The 21,206-nt window shown below is 37.8% G+C and overlaps 1 protein-coding gene across 10 annotated transcripts in view; it reads right to left on the bottom strand.

Moving 5' to 3' along the window:
• The window catches only part of CDKAL1 (CDK5 regulatory subunit associated protein 1 like 1), a 658,999-nt gene that overhangs the window by 252,396 nt on the left and 385,397 nt on the right, over positions 1 to 21,206 (bottom strand). For all 10 annotated transcript variants that reach the window (XM_005665616.2, XM_005665619.3, XM_005665620.3 and 7 more), the window contains one exon: positions 19,703 to 19,869. In XM_005665616.2, the coding sequence (XP_005665673.1) occupies positions 19,703 to 19,869 (167 nt within the window). The remainder of the gene's footprint in view (positions 1 to 19,702; positions 19,870 to 21,206) is intronic.

The following is a 21,206-nucleotide window of genomic DNA, read 5'->3' as shown; positions in this document are numbered from 1 at the left end:
TCCACACGCTGCAAGTATGGCCCTGAAAAACAAAAAAAAGCAAAATTAAAAAGAACTTAACATTTTGGTTTTTAATGAAACATACAGTCTCAGTAGTCTAAAATTTGAGACTCACTTCCAGTTGAGTCTCTTCATTTTCTCTTCTTTAAGTTAATAAAAATTAATGTGTTAGATTAATTTATTAATTAGATCTATAAGAAATAACACAGCAACTTTAAGTGACTTATTAAAAAATCAAAGAATGAGAAATTAAGTGAGATATAGATCCAACTCCTCTTTCACCACTACTACTTCTATACAAAGACAAGGATCTAAATGGTTACATGATGGAGTCCCCTTGTAGCTCAATGGGTTCAGAATCCAGCATTGTCACTGCAATGGTTCAGGATGCTGCTGTGGCATGGGTTCGATCCCTAGCCTGGGAACTTCCACATGCTGCAGGCTCAGTCAAAAAAATAAAAATAAAAATAAAGGGGTTGCATGACTTGCTTAAGGTCACACAATTACAAATGCTAGAATCAGGGTTAGAACCAAAGTCTTCAGATTTTTAGGAGAGTGTCCTCTCAAATATAAATCAAGTCGTGTGATTGATTTTATAACAAAATCTTTTTATTACTGATCAAACTAAATGACACCAAAATGCATTCTAATAGAATACGTGGCTCAATTATTCAATCTGGTATTATATAAAGACATCTAATATAAACACAACCTCTATATCCTGACTTTTTTCATTCTCTTGAGTAGGCATTATATCAGCTATCTACTGGAAAAAAACAACTCACAACCAGCCCAGCCACAGCCCCTTATAGGAGGAATATTAGAATAGGCCATCTGTTAAAGGGTCTTCCCATTCAAAAGTCTATAAGAATAGTGCAACTCTCACACACAAATGACCATTTTAAAAAGCCAAACAAATGTCTCCCCTATAACCCAGTGAGTCCACTTCTAGGTATAAACCTAAGGGAAATGAGTGCTTTTGTCCACCGAAGGACACAGTAGGACGATGACTAGTGATAATGATAATGAGCTTTATTCATAATAACTGAAATCTGGAAATCACACCAGCGTTCACCAGGAGGATGGCTGAACAAATTGTGATGCATTCACACGATGGAAAAGCCTCCCAACAATGGAATTCCTAATGCACAGAACAAATGGATGACTCTCACGGACATTCTACGGCCACGACGAAAGGTGGCAGCACGAAAGCAGAGCCCACGTGAACAATGGCGTCGGCATCCCTTGATCTCTGCTCACAGGAACCACTTGCCTACAGTCACTCCTCCCCTCCGGAGCCCTGGGAAGTTTCTCACTCCCTCACCAGACTGCTTCTCCCTTCCCTGTGAGGACCCTAGACTTCAGCTTGCTCTGGCAGTCACGAGACTTCGGATTAGCAAATAATTAAGAGTTGTACACACGCTTGTTTCAAAAGATACCTTCATATAGGAAAATAAGAACCAGTTCTGTACTTCCAGATCTGACACACTGTTTTAAGGTAAAATTCAAAAATTCTGATACAATAGCCTAATATTAATAGTTAATGACAATTAAGCACCTCCTTTATGTCAGCTATGGTTTTAAGATATTAATTCTACATTCTACCAATGTTGTTCTATTCCAGCTAAAACAAAATCTTAATTTTTTTTTTTTTTTTTTTTTTTGGTTTTTTAGGACCGCACTCGTGGCATGTGGAGGTTCCCAGGCTAGGGATCTAATTGGAGCTACAGCTGCCAGCTTATGCACAGCACAGCTATGGATTCGTAATTCATTGGTTCATTACCACTGATCACAACAATCTAAATTTATATAGCATCCATAAGCACTGCTGATAACATAAATATGGCCATGCCATGAGCAGCAATTCTGAGGACTGAATATCATGCATGGAAGTACAGAAGAATGGAGGACTAGAAGAAGGCTACTATTTATCCTGCTCTTTTTTTTTTGAAAACTTCTTTAAGAAAATAGTAAGGACTTTGAGGAAAGAAACACACCAGAGCAGACAGGCTTCCACTGAGGGAACTCAGAGTACAGGAAGACCTTGAAGATATGTGGGTTTGGTCCAGGCCACCGTAATAAAGCAAATACCACCCTAAAGGAAGCCACATGAAGTTTCAGTACATAGAAACGTTATGTTAAATGGAGAAAAAAAAATTTTTTTTTAAATTTATGGCATATATATGGAAGTTCCTGGGCCAAGGACTGGATCTGAGCTGCAGCTGTAACCTATGCCACATCTATGGCAAAGCTGGGCCCTTAATCCACTGCACCAGGCCAGGGATCGAACCCATGTCTCCAGAATGACCCGAGCTGATGCATTCCAATTCCTAACCCACAGTGCCACAGTAGGAACTCTGAAAAGTTATGTTCAAATGGGGAAATTTGTTAAAAGATGACTAAGTTCTAGGGGCCAAATGTACAGCATGATAACTATAGTTAGTAAAACTGTATTATATAGTGGAAAGTTACTATGAGAGTAGAACTTTTATGTTATATAACAAAAACAATACCATTTTGGAAATCATGTGAGGAGAAAGATGTGTCAACTCACCTTGCTGTGGTAAGCATTTCACAATGTATATTTGAAGCAAATCATCACATTGCACACTGTAAACTTACACAATATTATATGTCAATTAAATCTCACAATTGGGGAAAAAAACCAAAAGGGGAAGAGAGTAATGTTTACACTATACTTAGTCTATTAAGTGGATAATAGCATAATGTCTTAAAAAATGTACATACCTTAATTAAAAAATACTTTATTTCTAAAAAAATGCTAATCATCATCTGAGTCTTGAGCAAGTCTTTTTGTAATAGTTTTATCAAAGATCACTGCAACAAATACAAATAATGCGAAAGTTTTAAATATTGCAAGAAATATCTGTGAAGCCAATAAAATGAAGTATGTCTGCATTTAAAAGAAGAGTAGCTGATGCACTGGGAGACTTGCAAACACTCATTAAGAGGACAGAGAGTGCCCTGAAAGACTGAGTCAATGCCTCATGGAGCCGGCCAGCAATATGATCCCCACGTCCGTCCAGGTAGGGAATCAGAATAGTCTGTCTACAAAACAATCCTTCCTTAAATTAGAGGAAGATCTCCTTGATGTGGTGTTCTGCAGATTTCATTTTTCTACTCTATTATTTGCAACATGAAAAGCATGTGCAAGTGAGGAAGGCCCTGCTATCCAAAAGAAATGTTTCTTTCTCAGATGTGAGGTAGAGGATGCAAATTAAGTGATTCCCCCACACTTGCTACAGAAATAGAAAGCTTTTATGTTCCAGGCCTCTCTGCCACAGGGTTATATAAATATGATACAACTGGCAAAGCAAGAATCGGGAAGATTTTTTCATACCAAATATCAGATAATGAAATGGTACAACCATTTTCTGAAATGCTAATTTTCTTTTGTTTAAGTTCTAGGTCACACCAAGAAAAATGAGTTTGCAAAGCCTTCGGAAGGCTCAAAATTAAGAGATCAAATGGAAATATTTAAATCTCACTCATGCAGCAGAAATGATCACAACACTATAAATCAACTATACTCCAAAAAAGCTTGAAAGGGAGTTCCCACTGTGGCTCAGTGGTTAACGAACCCAACTAGCATCCGAGAATGCGGGTTCGATCCCTGACCTCACTCAATGGGGTTAAGGATCCGGTATTGCTGTGAGCTGTGGTGTAGGTTGCAGACATGGCTCAAATCCCACGTTGCTGTGGCTGTGGTGCAGGTCGGCAGCTACAGCTCTGATTCAACCCCTAGCCTGGGAACCTCCATATGCTACAGGTGTGGCCCTAAAGAGACAAAACATAAAAATAAAAAGAGCTTAAAAAAAAAAAAATCTCATTCAGCTTAATCCCCTCAAAATGGTGTTCTCTTCTCAAAAGAACTGAAATGTAAATAGAGAGATCAAGATTCAACTAATTTGGCAGATTAATAACAAATTGATTCAGACTCAGATCTTTACTCCTGTGAACACTTTAGTACAATTATATTCCATTCAGTTAGAAGGATAATAAATAAAATACCATAAAGATAGTTCAACCAAAATGATGGCAATAAAACAGAGTCACTTTAAAATCATGACAGTGAAACAATGTATTGCAAATTTCACAATGCCTCTTTAATTTCTGGAATTAAATATTTTCAAATTACCAACACTTTTCAGTGTTTTACTGAAAATTCTAGAGTTTATAATTATTAATGGCAAGTTTGACATATTCTTAGTTTAGCAGCATCAACAACAAACATGTTTCTAAATAACAAATACTTAAGCATTTGATGTACAAAGCTTTCTGGAAGACTATGCAGAGGATGACCCAGCATAGTGATGGAGACATCATCTATCAAGAAAATGAAGCATTCTGGAAGTTCCTGTTGTGGCTCAGTGGTAACAAACCCAACTAGTATCCATGAGGATGTAGGTTCAATCCCTATCATAGCTCAGTGGGTTAAGGATCCAGTGTTGCTGTGAGCTGCAGTGTAGGTCACAGACAAGGTTCAAATCTGGCATTGCTGTTGCCAGCAGCTGTAGCTCCAATTCAACCCCTAGCCTGGGAATTTCCATGTGTTGCAAATATGGTCCTAAAAAGCAAAACAAAAACAAAAACAAAACAAGAAAATGAAAGCAATTTCACAAAAAGAGATCTATGGTAGTTATAACAATATAAAAGATAGTAATTGTGCAAGCTGAATTATCTACTAGAATATAAATAAAAAGTAATATTTGGTATGATTTTTAGAAAAAGAATCTATAATAAAAGAGAGAGGCAACTAAATGCCGGAGGCAAGTTTCAGTCTATGTAAGCTACATTATCTTCTGTGTGGTGCCCAGAGCTATAAGTATCTAATGAGGTATACATGTTAGTCTGTAAATCTCTGACTTTCTGTGAGGGTGATGTTTGTTACAGGCCACTGAGAGATTAATTAATGGTGATCTTTTGCTGTCAATAACCTACTATGACATGAGCTCCTCCTCAAAAGCTTTACCAGGGCAGATGGAACCATAAGTGGCTGACGGCACCTTTGACATGGAACACAAAAACTAAGGAAGAAAAGTGAGCCAACCCCATACATAATGGCCTGACAGGTATAGAGGCAGCCCATTTCAAGGCATAAGAAATATTTACTGAGATCAGCAGGAATGGCAGGGTAAAGACCTCTGAAAATCATCTCCTCCATAAAAGCAATGAAGACAGTGACAAAAATGGTCAGAATCAATTTTTTTCAGAACTTTACAAATTAACTAAAGGCTTGTGGCCAACTAAGGACTGTTTATTCAAGAAAAAAATGGAGCAATCCTGGTAAAAAGAGAGCGTTATGTGGAATTTTAAACTGGCCCCTTTCTCACCTCCCACTCCTCAGTTCTGTGGTAGCCTTGAAAACCAACAACCTTCAATCATGGTGAAAAGCACAGCCTGGCAGCCACTGAAGCAGGCAGGAGAGGGCTGGAGTACTTTCAAATCCCCATTCCCAGAAAAACTGTCATTATTTGACTTGTGTGGTGATTCCATGGAAGACACCACTCACATGGCTTTCTTATTTAACCTGACCTGGTACTCACCCAGAGAGAAAAGCCTTTTTCCCAGGGGCATTTGTCAAAAATAATCAGCTGCACTTGCTTAACATCATGGCTGCCTGGGGTTGTAAATAACAGAGCAAATAATAAGCAAATCAAAAAGTTTAAAAAAAAAAGCTTGGCAATGTGATGTCCAGAGGGTGTTTTGAAACACAGTGACATAACCCTGGGAATCTTGAAGGCCGTGTGCATAAATAGGAACTTGTGCAGGTCCAGGCTGTGCACCTGCTCAGTAAAGACATGAGGCCATTAGCTCTCATCTCTGGCTAAATCTGAGGTTTTACACAAACAGGAAGGGAAAGTAAAGATGGAGCAGTAAGCAACCTGAGCATTAAAGGCATGTTCCAACATTGCACATAGGGCTGCTCTGCAAAGACTGATAGATAGACTTATTGGTTCAGGCATTAAGGAAATCTCTGTCCGATAATTAGCTGAATACTAAGCTAATTTGGTAGATACTTCACTGGCCACATATAACAAAGCACAGACCTTACTAAATTAATTAAGAAAATTCACTAAATAACAACAATAATAAACATTGGGGCGATAAGAGTATCTGACTTACAGAGCTGCCAAATAATGTTTAAAAGTGTATTTAAATGCCTCGTTTTCAACCAAAAATTATAAAACATGAAAAACGCACAAGAAGAAAGCATCCATAGAAAGAATCCAGATATTGGACATCCCAGACATTTACTTTAAATAATTTTAAGTATGTTCAAGGGAGTTAAAGAAACCATGTTTAAAGAATTAAAGAAAAGCATGAAAACAACGTCTCACTGAATAAAGAATATCAATAATGAGAGAGACATTATGAAAAAGAACCAGACAGAAATTCTGGTATGAAAAGCAGAAGAATCAAAATAAAAAATTCATTAAAGGGGTTCAGCAGGAAATCTGAGCAGTTAGAAGAAAGAATCAGCAAACCTGATGACAGCCCAATTGAGATTACTTGGTCTGAGAAACAGAAAAAAGAATAAAAACTGACAGTGCCTCAGAAATCTGCGGGACATCAACCAGCACACCAACATACACATAATATGAATTCCAGAAGGAAAGAAAAAAACAGAAACATATTTAAAGAAATAATAGCCCTGAGTTCCCATTGTGGCTCAGAGGAAATGAACCCAACTAGTATCCACAAGTTTGACTCCTGGCCCTGCTCAGAGGGTTAAGGATCCAGCATTGCCACGAGCTGTGGTGTAGGCTGCAGGTGTGGCTCAGATCTGACGTTGCTGTGGCTGTGGCACAGGCCAGCAGCTATAGCTCCAATTCGATCCTTGGCCTGGGAACTTCCATACACTGTACTCGCAGCCCTAAAAATTGAAAAAGTAAGAAAAAAAAAAAAAAGAAAGAATGGCCCCAAACTCAGAAATTTGAAGAAAAATATTAATCTACATGACCAAGAAGCTCTACAAACTCTAAATAGGATAAACTCAAAGAGATCTATAGCTAGCTATATCACAAACTGCTGAAAGACAAAAAGAGAATGCTGATAACAGCAAGAAGCAAGTAGTTCATCAGGTACACAGGATCTTCACTAAGATTAATAGTTGATATCTCATAAGAAATCAGAGGCCAGAAGGCAGTGGAATGACATAATCAAAGTGCTGAAAGATTGTTAAATGAGAATTCTATATCCAGAAAAGCCATTCTTCAAAAACGAAAAAAATGTTAAGATATTCCAGATAAACAATAACTGAAAGGATGCATTGCTAGGAGACCTGTGTTAGAAATACTAAGTGAAGCCCTTCAGGCTGAAATGAAAGGACACTATGCAGTAACTCAAATCCACGTGAAGAAATAGAGAGCATGAGTAAAAGGTAATTACAGAAGTAAATACAAAAGACAGTATAAATGTGATTTTTGTTTGTAGCTTGTTTTTATCTTACCTAACTGAAAAGCCAACTGCATAAAGCACTAATTATGAAGGTGTTGATAGGTGTACATAGGATATAGTTTGTACGACAACATCAGTATAAAGAAGGGCAGAGCAAATTGAGTTACATACAGAAGTAAAAATTTTGTATACTATTACAAAATTGATATTAACCTAAAGTGTTATAGATTAAGATACTAGGTTAATCACTAAGAAAATGCCTAAAAATGCATATATATAATATATGTATAAATTAAAATGGCACTCTATGGAGAATATTTCTTTACTCAAAAGAAGGCTGTTGTGTGTTGAACTGTGCGTCATAAAAAGATATGATGAAGTCATCATCCCCAATGCTTGTGAAAACGATCTTTTTTGGAAAACGGGGCTTTGCAGGTATCATCAAGTTTAAATGAGGTCATACTGAATTAGGACTGGTATTCTTTAGTCACATAGTCAGGAGAATACCATGTCAAAATTGAAGCAGAGACTGCAGTGATGTGTCCACCAGCCACGGAGTGCCAAGGCCTGCCCACGATACTAGAAGCTAGGAGAGAGGACTAGGCAGCCTTTCTCTGGGAGCCTCCAGAAGAAACTAACCCTGCCAACACTTTGGTTTGGGACCTTTCGCCTCCCAAACTGTGAAAATAAATTCCTGTTGTTTTAAGCTATCTGATACCTTGTGGTGCTTTGGTAAAACTAACTTGTGAAACTAACACAAAGTAATAAAGGAAAAGAGGAATACAAAATAACAAGGATCTTGAGAGGGGAAAATAAAGCCTAATACATAGTACCCAATTAATAAAAAGATTAATGTCTGAAATTTCAAATGATCAGCATTCAGGCTGATATCCCACATGACTCTGTACAATAAAAGCTGATATAAAGCTTGATTTTTAGATATATTTTAACATGTAACTATAAAAATTACTTCTTTGTTGCCATATATTAGAGAGAGACTTACCCACAATATTTCCTCTAATCAAACAATGTTTTAAAGAATGAGTTCCCACAGTGGCTCAGTAGTCAACGAATCTGACTAGTATCTATGAGGACGCAGGTTCAGTCCCTGGCCTTGCTCAGTGGGTTAAGGATGCGCATTACCGTGAGCTGTGATGTAGGTTGCAGATGTGGCTCAGATCCCACGTTGCTGTGGCTGTGGTGTAGGCCGGCAGCTACAGCTCTGATTTGACCCCTAGCCTGGTAACCTCTATATGCCGTGGGGGCAGCCCTAAAAAGCAAAAATAAAATGAAATAAAAGAAAAGAGAAGAAAATGTTTTTTAAAAAGAATGTAAAATGGGAAAAAGGCAGTCTCTTCAGCAAGTAGTGCTGGGAAAACTGGACAGCTGCATGTAAATCAATGAAACTATAACATACCCTCAGAACATGCACAAAAATAAACTCACAATGCCTTAGATTTAAACATAAGACAAGACACCATAAAACCTCTAGAAGAGAACATAGGCAAAACATTCTCTGACATCTCCATATAAATGTTTTCCTAGGTCAGCCTCCCAAGGCAATAGAAATAAAAACAAAAGTAAACCAATGGGACCTAGTCAAACTGACAAGCCTTTGCACAGCAAACAAACAAACAAACAAACAAAAATACCCAAAAAGACAATCTACGGAATGGGAATAAAATAGCTGCAAAAGATGGAACTGACAAGGGCTTAACCTCCAAAATATAAAAATAACTTATATAACTCAACAGTGAAAAAACAAACAACCCAATGGAAAAATGGGCAGATGACCTAAATAGCTATTTCGCCAAAGAAAACATATGGATGGCCAACAGGTTCATGAAAAAATGTTCAATATCACTAATTATTAAAGAAATGCAAATCAAAACTACAATGAGGTATCATGTCACACCAGTCAGAATAGCCATCAGTAATAAGCCTACAAATAACAAATGCTGGAGAGGGTGTGGAGAAAAGGAAACCCTCCTGCACTATTGGTGGGAATGTAAATTGGTACAACCACTATGGAAACAGTATGAAGGTATCTCAGAAAACTAAATAGAGAACTACCATATGACCCAGCAATCCCACTCCTGGGCATATATCCAGACAAAACTTTCACTGAAAAAGATACATGCACCCCTATGTTCATTGTAGCACTATTCACAATAGCCAAGACACAGAAATAACTTAAAAGTCCATCGATAGATGAATAGGTTAAGAAGATGTGGTACATATATAAAATGGAGTACTACTCAGCCGTAAAAAGAACAAAATAATGCCATTTGCAGCAACATGAATGGAACTAGACATTCTCATACTAAGTGAAGTTAAGTCAGAAAGAGAAAGACAAATACCATATAATATCACCTATACATGGGATCTAAAATACGGCACAAATGAACCTATCTACAGAAAAGAAACAAACTCGTGTGCATGGAGAACAGACCTGAGGTTGCCAACGAGGAATAGAGAGTGGGATGGACTGGGAGTCTGGGGTTAGTAGATGCAAACTATTGCATTTGGAGTGGATAAGCAATGAGGTCCTGCTGTATAGCACAGGGAACTATATCCAACTGCTTGTGATGGAACATGATGAAAGATAACATGAGAAAAATAATGTATGTCTGTATATATATGTCACTTTGCTGTACAGCGGAAATTGACAGAACAGTGTAAATCAACTGTAATAAAAAATTTAAAAAGCATTGTTTTAAAATGTAGCAAACTTTTCACAGTGATTTTTAAAAACACACAAAAAAATGCATACTATAAAAACAGACAGAATAGATTTTTCTTCCTAAACTAATGAGCAAATGGAGAGCTTTCAGTATTACTCTAAACAGTTTGATTTCTCTGGCCCATATGCAGCATCATCTGATGCTGAAAATGATACACACCATTCATGTCCATTATAATCTATTTCATAGTTTTGTTTCAAAACATACAAATAAAGGGGTTCTTAATAATTTAAAAATCTTTATGTTTCCAATTTAGGACACAATTGTTGTTTACTGTCAAATGACATTAAAGCATTTTGGACTTAAAATTTGAAAGCCTATTAGCATTTTCCTGTGGATTATTTTTGTGGTAGGCAATGGAAGATGTGGGAAAAATAACAGATGCATATTGAATCTAAAAACAACAAACAATTTAGTAGATTAAAAATAAATAGAAGCAAACTAAGGAACTGCACATTACTTTCTGAAAAATATGCAGAATGTCCCTCAACTATTCTATGAACCATTAACTTCATTATCAACCTTTCTGTTCTACACCATGAATCACCTGAAAATTCCATTACCCACCTGATATCAAATACGAAGATTTCATTCTACTGAGTGCTGAATTAGCAGTGGGCCAGGGTAGCCTTTCATAGGCTATCAGAGCAAAGAAATCAATACAGAAATGAACTTAGTATCAAAAGAAAAGTGTAAAGAAAAAACTACATTGATTGCCTTATGGGTTAGTCATTCTCTGTGCTTATGAAGGAAAGTCAGAGGCAGCTTTTCTCAATGGTTTGAGCATAACTGACTTCCTAAATTAATGAGGAAGATAAAGCCTACAGATGGTGTATTGTGGAGTTTGAACTATACTGATTTTGACAGGTGACATGGAAGCCTTCTCAGCTATTCCTGTGCAATTAAGGATTCAGGGGAATGGCAGTGTGAAATGCCTTTTAAGATGCAAATGAAACCATATACATATCTAATGCCCTCCTTTAGAAAAGTACACTAGAATTTTTAAAAGATGAAATAGGAATATTTGTATGCCACCATCAAAATATGTAAATTTCAAGGCTCCTAGTATTCTAGAATTATATTCATAATTCTGAAATATTAAAGTGTTTTGCTTTGTTAAAAATACACACACACACACACACACACACACACACACACAGATGGTTCCAGATACTTGACTATGACATCAGTTTCTTTATAAAGCATTTACTGAGGCCTTTTCACTTATCTTCTTGACCGTTTTTATCCCCCTATATCCTTATATTCTTTTCCTCTCAGGAAAATGATTACCTCTTTTGGGGATGGATATCAATATGTCACTGGATATAATGCATAATATTCAATAACTTAAGCCAAGGGCAAGAGAAAAGTGATGATATGAGTACATGTGAAGGTCATGTGGTCTTTACCACAAAGTGGATTACAGCATATTATATGCTGACCACTATATTCCTATCCTGGGTGTAGACCCCATCCAAGCTAGTTGGTAATTTAAACTCAAACTAAAGGCAACAGTGAGGTGCAGCGGGTAGGTCTCTGTACAAATTACTGAAGGCATAAACAGAATTTTAAAACAAGGCATTTCCATTGTCCTTCTCAAGAAGAAAGAGCTAACCAATATTTCCAACAGGAAAAACATTCATCCACAAAACAGTTCATCCCCCACCTCCCCCGTTCCCTAAAATATATGGGGATGATGAATGCATAAAATGAAATTCCTAATAAAACTGTTTGAGTCTGTGGCTGCAAGGACAGCAACAAAGAGTTATGTGTCAAGATCAAGTCTATCTATTTAAGAGTTCACCTTTTCCCTGGGTCCTTTGGCCTGCATGTTATCATAAAGCTTAATCACCCTGACGGAGTATGACAAAAGGAAGCTCAGTAGCTAAGAAGTAATAAGCTATGGAAGTTTTTCTGAGGGGCTACTGAATTCAGGAAAAGCTGAGGCTTCTGGGCAGGGCTGGCATTAGGGACTGAAGCCACAGGATCTAAGAGGCTGAGGTTCAAGTGCTACAGAGATGCAAATGTTTTAGCAGAAAGGCCAGATTGATCTTGGCTGATGCTCAGACCCAGATCCACCCAGGAAGAAGTAGAGTTGGAACGTGGGGTGGAGCCTGCAATCACCCTCACCTGGAGCTGCATTTAAACACCATGGTTTATCAGGAGTTAAGTGACTTCACAAACAGGGCTGGGGCATAACCTCCATCCTCATTTTCCCTCCCAGGGGAGCTGCTTCCAGCTCTCAGAATCAGGCATGATAAGCTTTTTCTTAAGGATATGAATCCCTCTCTTTTCTTTCTTCTTTTTTTCACTTTTCAGGGTCACACCCAGGGCATATGGAGGTTCCCAGGCTAGGGGTCTAATCAGAGCTGTAGCCGCTGGCCTACTCCACAGCCACAGCAACACCAGCTCTGAGCCACATCTGCAACCTACACCACAGCTCACAGCAATGCCGGATCCTCAACCCACTGATTGAGGCCAGGGATCAAACCACAACCTCATGGTTACTAGTCGGATTTGTTTCTGCTGAGCCACGACGGGAACTCCAGGATATGAATCCTGTTAATATTTGATGAAGGTTTCATCTTCCAAATTTTCAAATATGCACAAACTTTGGTTTCCAGTTTCAGAGATTTCACTGACCTCTTGAAATCTATACACAAATGCCAGGTTAAGAATGAAGCAAAGTGCTAATGATTCTAATCAGTTAAGAACCTGGATGCCAACAGTCACATTAAAGCACATTGACACTGACAAGTCCCAAAAGCTATAGCAGTGGATGGCAGAAATAAAGTTTTTCCTTTCCATTTCCTTGCTCAAAACAAATCATCATGTCCTTTCTAGTCACCAAAAGGGTGAACAATTTTGTATATAACAGTTCAAATGTATTTGCACATTTTTCTATTATTTTAGAAAGTTTAAGCCTTAAGGAAAAAAAAATTAAATACCCTATGTGAACTGTTGACTTCAGTTTGGAAATTCTGTATTTTTGATGAAACACAAGCCCAGCAGGTACAGAGTTTGCTATCATTTTGAAAACTATGAACCATTTTTCAAAAGTCTGCCAAGCCAAACATACTATTTATGTTCATAAATTACCATGCAGCAAAAGTCCTTGACAGATATCTAATGTCTTTTACCATATAAATTAATTTTGCTAAATATACTATTATATGAGAATGTAAGGCCATTTAAATAGAATTAAATATACAAAAATTAAGAGTAGCAGGAAACTAACTTGTTACAGTGACTATAAGATTTCTCAACCAAAAACAGATGAAACTTTTAAAATATCACTATGATTAACCTTACATTTATATAACAGACATATAAAATTTTGCAAAAAAAAATACAACTCAAGCTGAATAAAAGGTAGCACATCAATGTGAATATTACTGTATTTTTCAGCAACATTTTACTGTGAAATATGTTAAAAATAACCAATTTGCTTTATTTATAATTTGAATGTAAGAACAGTGCTAAGCAGCAAGGATTTATACTCCACATGAATCAATTTGTCCTCTCTGATCCAGGTTATAAGGGATGCACTAAAAATAAGATGTGACTTTAAGACATACGGGAATCTGAAAGGAAGATAGCAGTTATTTTAAATTATTCATAACACAGGGAGAACCAGAATAGCCTAGATAAAAAAAAAAATCCACTAATAATTCCCTTATCCCTTAATGGTCAACAGCTTTAATATCTTTTCCCTACCAGTCAACCCATAAAATGAAAAGACAAATTGCCTGATTTTAATTTCTCCTCCTTGACCATCCGCTGCTGACTCTCTGATAGAGATTATAAAAAGCAGTGGAAGCTAAGAAGCGGAAGGGAAAGAAAGAAGCTCATAGCCTAGAAAATCTACAAATTCAATAATCATACAATGCACTCACTTGTTCTAGGTAGTCCTAAAGATACTATCTATTACTGTAATGTTTTGGGAGGGCAAATAACTGAAGCCTATCCCTTAGACGGATTCCTCCCATCATCTAGTAAAGCTTCACAGAAGTATGGCTCTTAAGCAAGAAACACATATGACAGCCATCCACAAACTCTTTCAAAACTAGATATTTAGCCAGATACGAAGATAGTTCAATGTGTTTAAGACATGCGGTCAAAGAACAACTAAACTTAGCGCTCTCACATCATTCCATACACATGTATTAAGTGCATGTTATCAGAGGCACTGAAATGCCAAGATGAACAATACAGCCTCTCCCTAAGATGTTAAGTTTTGCTGGATTTCCACGTAAATAATTACTGTGATACACCATGATGGGTGCCAACAGATATATGCTGGATGAGTCTAACAAAACATGAAAGGGATCTGGGAAGTATCTGGGAAGATCCTTGAGTAGGATGTAGTATAGTCAAAAACATTTTAGAATCATTTGTTATGTAATTTGGCCAGTTATTAAAGCTTTCAAAGACTTGGCTTCTCAATCAATAAAATAAAATAATGATATCTATACAGCTAGCTTATTGTAAGAAGGAAAAGAAAGAATGCGTATAAAGCAAGCAGCACGGTTTTTAGAAAATAAAAGCACCTGAGAAACTATACTGCTATTACTATGATTATTATAATGCAGTCTTGAAAAACGTTATCAGTGTTTTCGGGTGCCCAGGTGTCAGTAGTCGCTGAATCACTGTCACTACCCACATCATGCCTTGATGGGTTTAGGTGTGTTATGTTCAGGCTGAATTAATACCTTAGCTGTGGGCTACCTACAACTCAGAGGGTAAAACTAAGCAAGCAATGTAGTTTTAAGAGTAATCAAATTCACAAGTGGCTCCACCTAGAAGGTCACAGTTCATTACAGAGGAATATGCCAATGTTACTTTCTTAGCAGTATCAATAGAAAAGCAAACACAAGGGGAATGTATCTCTTATTTGCCACAATAGGGGCAATATATTAGTCAATATATCTAGTAGCAAATATTAGTATATCTGATTAACTCAATACTACCAACTGTCATCATGTAGTAAGTTATGAGATGAGAAAAAGTGAAAGTAAAAATAGCAAGAATATAAAATAGTTTAAAAAATACAGGCTATACAGGAGGCATCATAAAGGCAGGAAAAGGAAGAGGGAACAGGGACACAATGGAGAAACCATGTTCAGGACTCCGCACATCACAGGATCTTATCTTTATCCTATTAGTAATGAAGATGCATCACAGACTTGAGATGAGGTAAAATAGTTTCATCTATTCTTTCTGACTCATATCCAAATTTAATAAGTTTTACATAAGCTTATAATTATGTTTCTTCAATTCCAGGGTGTTTTCCATATATAAACATATATATATATATATACATATATATATATATATATATATATACACACACACACATATATGTAAATATATATTTGAGATTATCCTTGTCAGTTATGTCATCATTTAAAATGAATCGCTCTTTTTTTAAGAGGCAGTGACAAGTTAAATATAGGGGTTGTAGATGTTCCAATCAGATGACTAACTTGCATGCTTGTTGATGATTAAGAATTTTCCTTCCCCTTCTTTTATTTTTTAATTTTTTGGCTATACCAGAGGCATGTGGAAGTTCGTGGGCCAGGAATCAACCCACACCAGAGCAGTGGCCTGAGCTACAGCAGTGACAATGCGGGATCCTTAACCACGAGGCCCAAGGAATTCCCTCCCTTCCTTTTATGCATCACACATTTACTCGATATCTACTATTTAAAGTGCCACACATAATGTTAGACTCTCCATAAAAAGCTTAATGTGCATCTTAAGTGTAATATGCATCTTTTGTTCTTAAGATTTAATAAAATGTACTTCCAGTAGGCCTATTTTCCATACCACACATTCAAATAATGATAGAAACTTTGGTATTTTCCTTTAAATGATCTCCCCTTTAAACTGCTGAACTAAAGGAAAAAAAAAAAAAGTAATAAAAGAGTTTAAGAAAGAAATCTCAAGAGTCAGATGATTGTGAAGTGAACAAAATGAAGAAGAAGAAAAACAGCCTGGTGAAGTGCTCTATAATTACAGTTTGTAGTGTGAAGTACCTTCCAGAAACACAAGAAGGCTGGGTCCCATGAAGACAATTTGCTGGGAACCCTCATTGTAAGGGTATTTGAGCATCAGAGTAGTTATTCAAAGGTGGCTTCCATCTAGCCCTACAGTTAGAAAAAAAATCATCACCTGTCACTCACTGGTGTTGTTCATTTCCCTTATTTTCAGATTTTCTCGTGTTTTCTTTGTTCCTTATTGATGAACTCTCTTCCACACTTTAGCTAAATAATTTCTGCAGTGGTCTAGGCTTCGTGCAAGGAAGATGGAGAAATACAATGCATTGGAGGGTGGGGGCTGAGGCTCCCTGGCTTGGCTTCCTTCCCTAAGGCCCATTTTCACACTTGGAAGCCAGTGATGCCTGTGCAGCTCAGATGATGCCCTTCCTGTTACAGAAGGAGGTGTTAGTGGAACCCGGTGAGCTCCAGGCTCTCCCACTCAGAGGAGGAGAGAAGAACCACCCACGTGCCCAAGTCTTGCAAAAGGGACAAAGGAGGACGTGGAGAGCGCTTCCAGGTGCTCGGGTCTTTTACTCTTGCGCAGCCTTGCTGCTCTGTTACTGGGTTCCGTTTCCTCGGGATTGCTTTCTCCCTGGTGTGGCACAACAGGACAGGGTGACTCCCTGCTGATCAAGGGCAGAGGAGCGGTGGTTTTCTCTGGGACAAACTCTCCACCTTGAAGCACATTTTCTTTGTGATCTTGTGCTGCCTCCTCTGGCCAGAATGTGAAGACCTCGAAGTTCACATTAATAGAGTGGACTCTGCAGTTTTATTTTATGAAGAAGGCTCTTCCTTTATTCATTCTTTTATTTATTCATTCATTGAGCCACTACAGAGTAGGACAGGTCCTGAGACAGACATGACAAGGCCAACACTATAGCTATCTTAAAGCAAGAATTTTAACAAGGTAATGTTATGACAATCACTCTAACCATAACCTGTGAATTAAATACCTGGTGTTTTTCCAGGTAAGGTGAACAGCTAAGTTTAGCATCTTCTGTTGATTTTCAGCAGCTCTTCCGGAGCATCTATTTGGAGGTCAACAACTCTGGCACTACTTTGGTGCTGAGCATAAGGGTTTGCTATAAATGCAACATTAGTTTCTGCTATCTTGCAATTAAAGTGCTGAATTTATTCCAAAAGGTATTAGGCTACTCATCTCAGAGCCAATACATTATTTTTCCTCCTTTTATTTACTCCTCACTTGAACTTCTCTGACTATAGCTATTTTTGCTTGATCTCTGATTTTTTTAATCCAAAGAAATTGGAATGTTATCAGCTGCATTTTTTTTTTTTTCTTTTTTGGCTGTCATGCTGCATATATAGTTCCTGGGATTAGATCTGAGCTGCAGTTTGCAACCTACACTGCGGCTGTGGCAACAATAGGTCCTTAACCCGTTGTGCAGGGCTGGGGATCAAACCTGCGTCCCCATGCTCCAGAGACGCCGCTGATCCTATTGTGTCACCGTGGGAATCCCATCAGCTGTATGTTGGCAAGGCTTACTCCTCTTCCTACCCACCATATATCTAGCACATCTCCTGGTCTTCATGATGGATGTCTTACATTTACTACAAACATAGCAAGACTGCTACAGCTCTGAGTATATCTGATTTTCACAGAGTCACACTTTTTCAAGTGCCAGGTCAAAGGGTTAAGTAAAAACCAAAATGCCTGAGACTTATTTTATTTATTTTTGTTTTTTATTTTTTTGTCTTTTTAGGGCCACATCTGTGACATATGGAGGTTCTCAGGCTAGGGTCGAATTGGAGCCATAGCCACCTATGCAACAGCCACAGCAATGCCAGATCTGAGACATGTCCAGGACCTATACACAGCTTGTGGCAATGCTGGGTCCTTAACCCACTGAGCGAACCTCATGGATACTAGTTGGGTTCTTAACCGACTAAACCACAACAGGAACACCTCTGCAACTTATTTTTTTTTTTTAATTTTTTTTTTTAATTTTCTTTTCCCACTGTACAGCAAGGGGGTCAGGTTATCCTTACATGTATACATTAGAATTACAGTTTTTCCCCCACCCTTTCTTCTGTTGCAACATGAGTATCTAACATAGTTCTCAATGCTATTCAGCAGGATCTCCTTGTAAATCTATTCCAGGTTGTGTCTGATAAGCCCAAGCTCCCGATCCCTCCCACTCCCTCCCCCGCAACTTATTTTTAAACAGCAAATCATAATTTCGGTACATTGGACTGAAGTTAACATGTAAACCACACACCTTTACTAAAAAGATCTGCCTAAGAAAATGTGAATAACAAAATTGAAATTGCTAAATTTCTTCATTATATATTTATAACTTGTGATCAGATGGCAAGGAACTCTTCAGAATTTCTAAAATACATTGTTGATGTTAGGGTGACTTTTCAGCAACAACCTCATAAGTACAGGATGCAAATCAAATCAGTAGGAATAATCTTTTAATTCTTTGAATCTTTGTTTGTATTCATGCATAAATTTCAGCCACTATACTTGCTTTTGGAATTCTTCAGTGTTATTTTTCTGGACAAAGTAATTGCAAATAACACAACAGATTAAAAATACAAGTAACTTATTTTCATACTTTGCCCATGATGTTCCAGCAACATTTCTTATCCTTAACTATGGGCCTAATATAATCTTATTTCTCAAGTAATAATCTTAGATCCTAGTATGTACTTTTTCAGTGGTTACTCCCTTGCCCATATTCTCTGCTTATATTTATTGCATCATTTGTCATCAAGTACCACAGTTTCTTGTGCATGTTTCTCTAGCTTAATGGTAAACTACTTGAGGGTAGGCATCCTGATCCGTACAAAGCACAGAAATGAAACCAGGGATCTCATGTGACCATAACTCCCTTTTCACAGTGGAAACAAGGGAATCAAGTGGAAGAATACCAAGCTCGACATCTCTGATTTCACTCTGCTCTACTACCAGACAAAGGGATGAAAGTGAAAACATCTTTAAACTTGACAGCACAGTATCCTCACTGGTAGGGCTAATAGTAGTCGAGATAATGCAATGTTCTCAGTTGGTTGCCAAATCAATGCAACATAGCAGCAGTTCTGAAGAGACAAGGGTTATCGACGGAGGAATGGAGGCAAATTTGTGCACTGGAAAACTGAAGCGCTACAAAGGAGAAACAAAGGACTGTGACAAGATGGCAACTTTAATCCATGGTGAGGAAGCAAAAGTAAGATGTGCAGACTGACAAGAAGGAGACGTGAAATTCCCGGTTCAGTCTCGTTAACATGGACCACAAAAAATTGTGCAAGTGTTTTTTTTTGGGGGGTTGCACCCACAGCATATGGAAGTTCCAGAGCCGGGGACGGAACCAGAGCCACAGCAGTGACAACGCTGGATCCTTAACCTGCTAAGCCACCAGGAACTCGCCGAAAGTGCTTTGAAATGAAGCTCCTGTGATGGCACTGAGGCTGCCATGCTGTCTGGACTGGTTCATGTCTGGGTCAGCATGGAAACGGGGTGCTTTTCCTTACCTCCAGATGCTCTAAAATGTAGGGTGGATTTGTCATGCCAAGTCTCAGCATTGCTCCCTCAGGAATCACTTCGACCAGTTTCCACAGGAGCGCGGGGAGACTGGTGCCGATATCTCTGCCATAAGCCCCTGTGTCTTCGCTGGTCAACCATATCTCACATACACCCTCTGCGAATCAAAGGAGATAATTAACAAATCTGTGGCAGAGCTGTTTCCTTCATCTTACAGCTGCTCACTCTTTTTAATGCAGTATTTCTCCACACTATTATGCAGGCAGGCTGGGTATTCAATTGCAGAGAAAAAGCAGATTATCCCGCAGTGGCGCTGGGTTATTAAGTTCATTTTATGAACACCAGAGAGTTACAACAATGCTGTAAATTATCAGTGCGTCCTATGGAGTGATTAACATTTACAGCCAATCAGTTCAACCATGCTTCCTCCAAAGCGCTTTGATCAAGACTAAAGCTTAAGTCCCATCACACAGAATACCTATTCTATTGAACAGCATAAGCCCCAGAACTAAAACAGTCACTCCACAGAATAGGTACTATCAGCAGTTAACTCACTAATCAGTCTGTTACCGATACAAAGAAAAATGTCAAGTGTGGTTAAGGCTTAACTCACAAATTATTAATTATGAGGTACCCATTTCTCCTACAGCAACTGTACTAATTTTGTTTTCTGTCTTCAATTAGGAAGAGAGTACACTGGATTGCTGCCTTCAAAGAAGTTGGCTGCTGTATAAACTAAGTATTTGTGTTGGGAAATCTGTGTACTAAAAATAGGACAGGTTGCATCCTATTTTCCATTAATCAAACTTTAGGAAAATGGGTATGTGTTTGCTGTTATTGTTGCCACAAAGAATCCTAACTTCAAACATTATAGCCTGCAAAAATTGAGAGGAAATATTTCTGGATCACCTCATATTATTTAAAATAAATAAAGCAGAGTTAGCAAGAACCACCCAAGCTTTCAGGGCACACAGAACCTTTCAGAATGCATATTCAGTTAAAGGATTAGCCTATGTTAAAAGGCCAAATGATTCACAAGGCTAAAATAAACAATGAAATGGGCCTGTGAAATTTGTTCTTACTAACATGATTTGTTGCCTCTGAAGAACCTCAACACACACACACAAGGCACACAAACAAAGACAACAGCCGGAACAAAAGTCTAAGTTTCTAGGAAGAGTCTTAAAATTATAATTTTAAATTGTCTGTAGTTGACAGAAGAACTTCAAAAATACATTTAAATATTCCTAGCCAAGAGAGACAACAAATAAAACCACAGCTTCTATGTGACTGTGAACTTGAAACGTACAGAAGAAAGAAGCAAAAAGGAAAAAAATCTTCACTCTCTTTAATGTGTTCCACAGAGGTGGAAAAATATACATCAAGTTAAGATCTCCAATCATTATGTGTCCTTTAGAAGAAGAGATACATTTACTTTGTCAAAAAACTAGCCAACCTACATAAAAACATGTTCACTTTTCCCCACTTGACTAT

Source organism: Sus scrofa, chromosome 7 (genome assembly GCF_000003025.6).
Source record: "Sus scrofa isolate TJ Tabasco breed Duroc chromosome 7, Sscrofa11.1, whole genome shotgun sequence".
In the NCBI taxonomy this organism is placed as follows: Eukaryota; Metazoa; Chordata; class Mammalia; order Artiodactyla; family Suidae; genus Sus; species Sus scrofa.
Note: the sequence above shows the minus strand (reverse complement) of the source record. Positions and strands in the feature narration are given on the sequence as shown.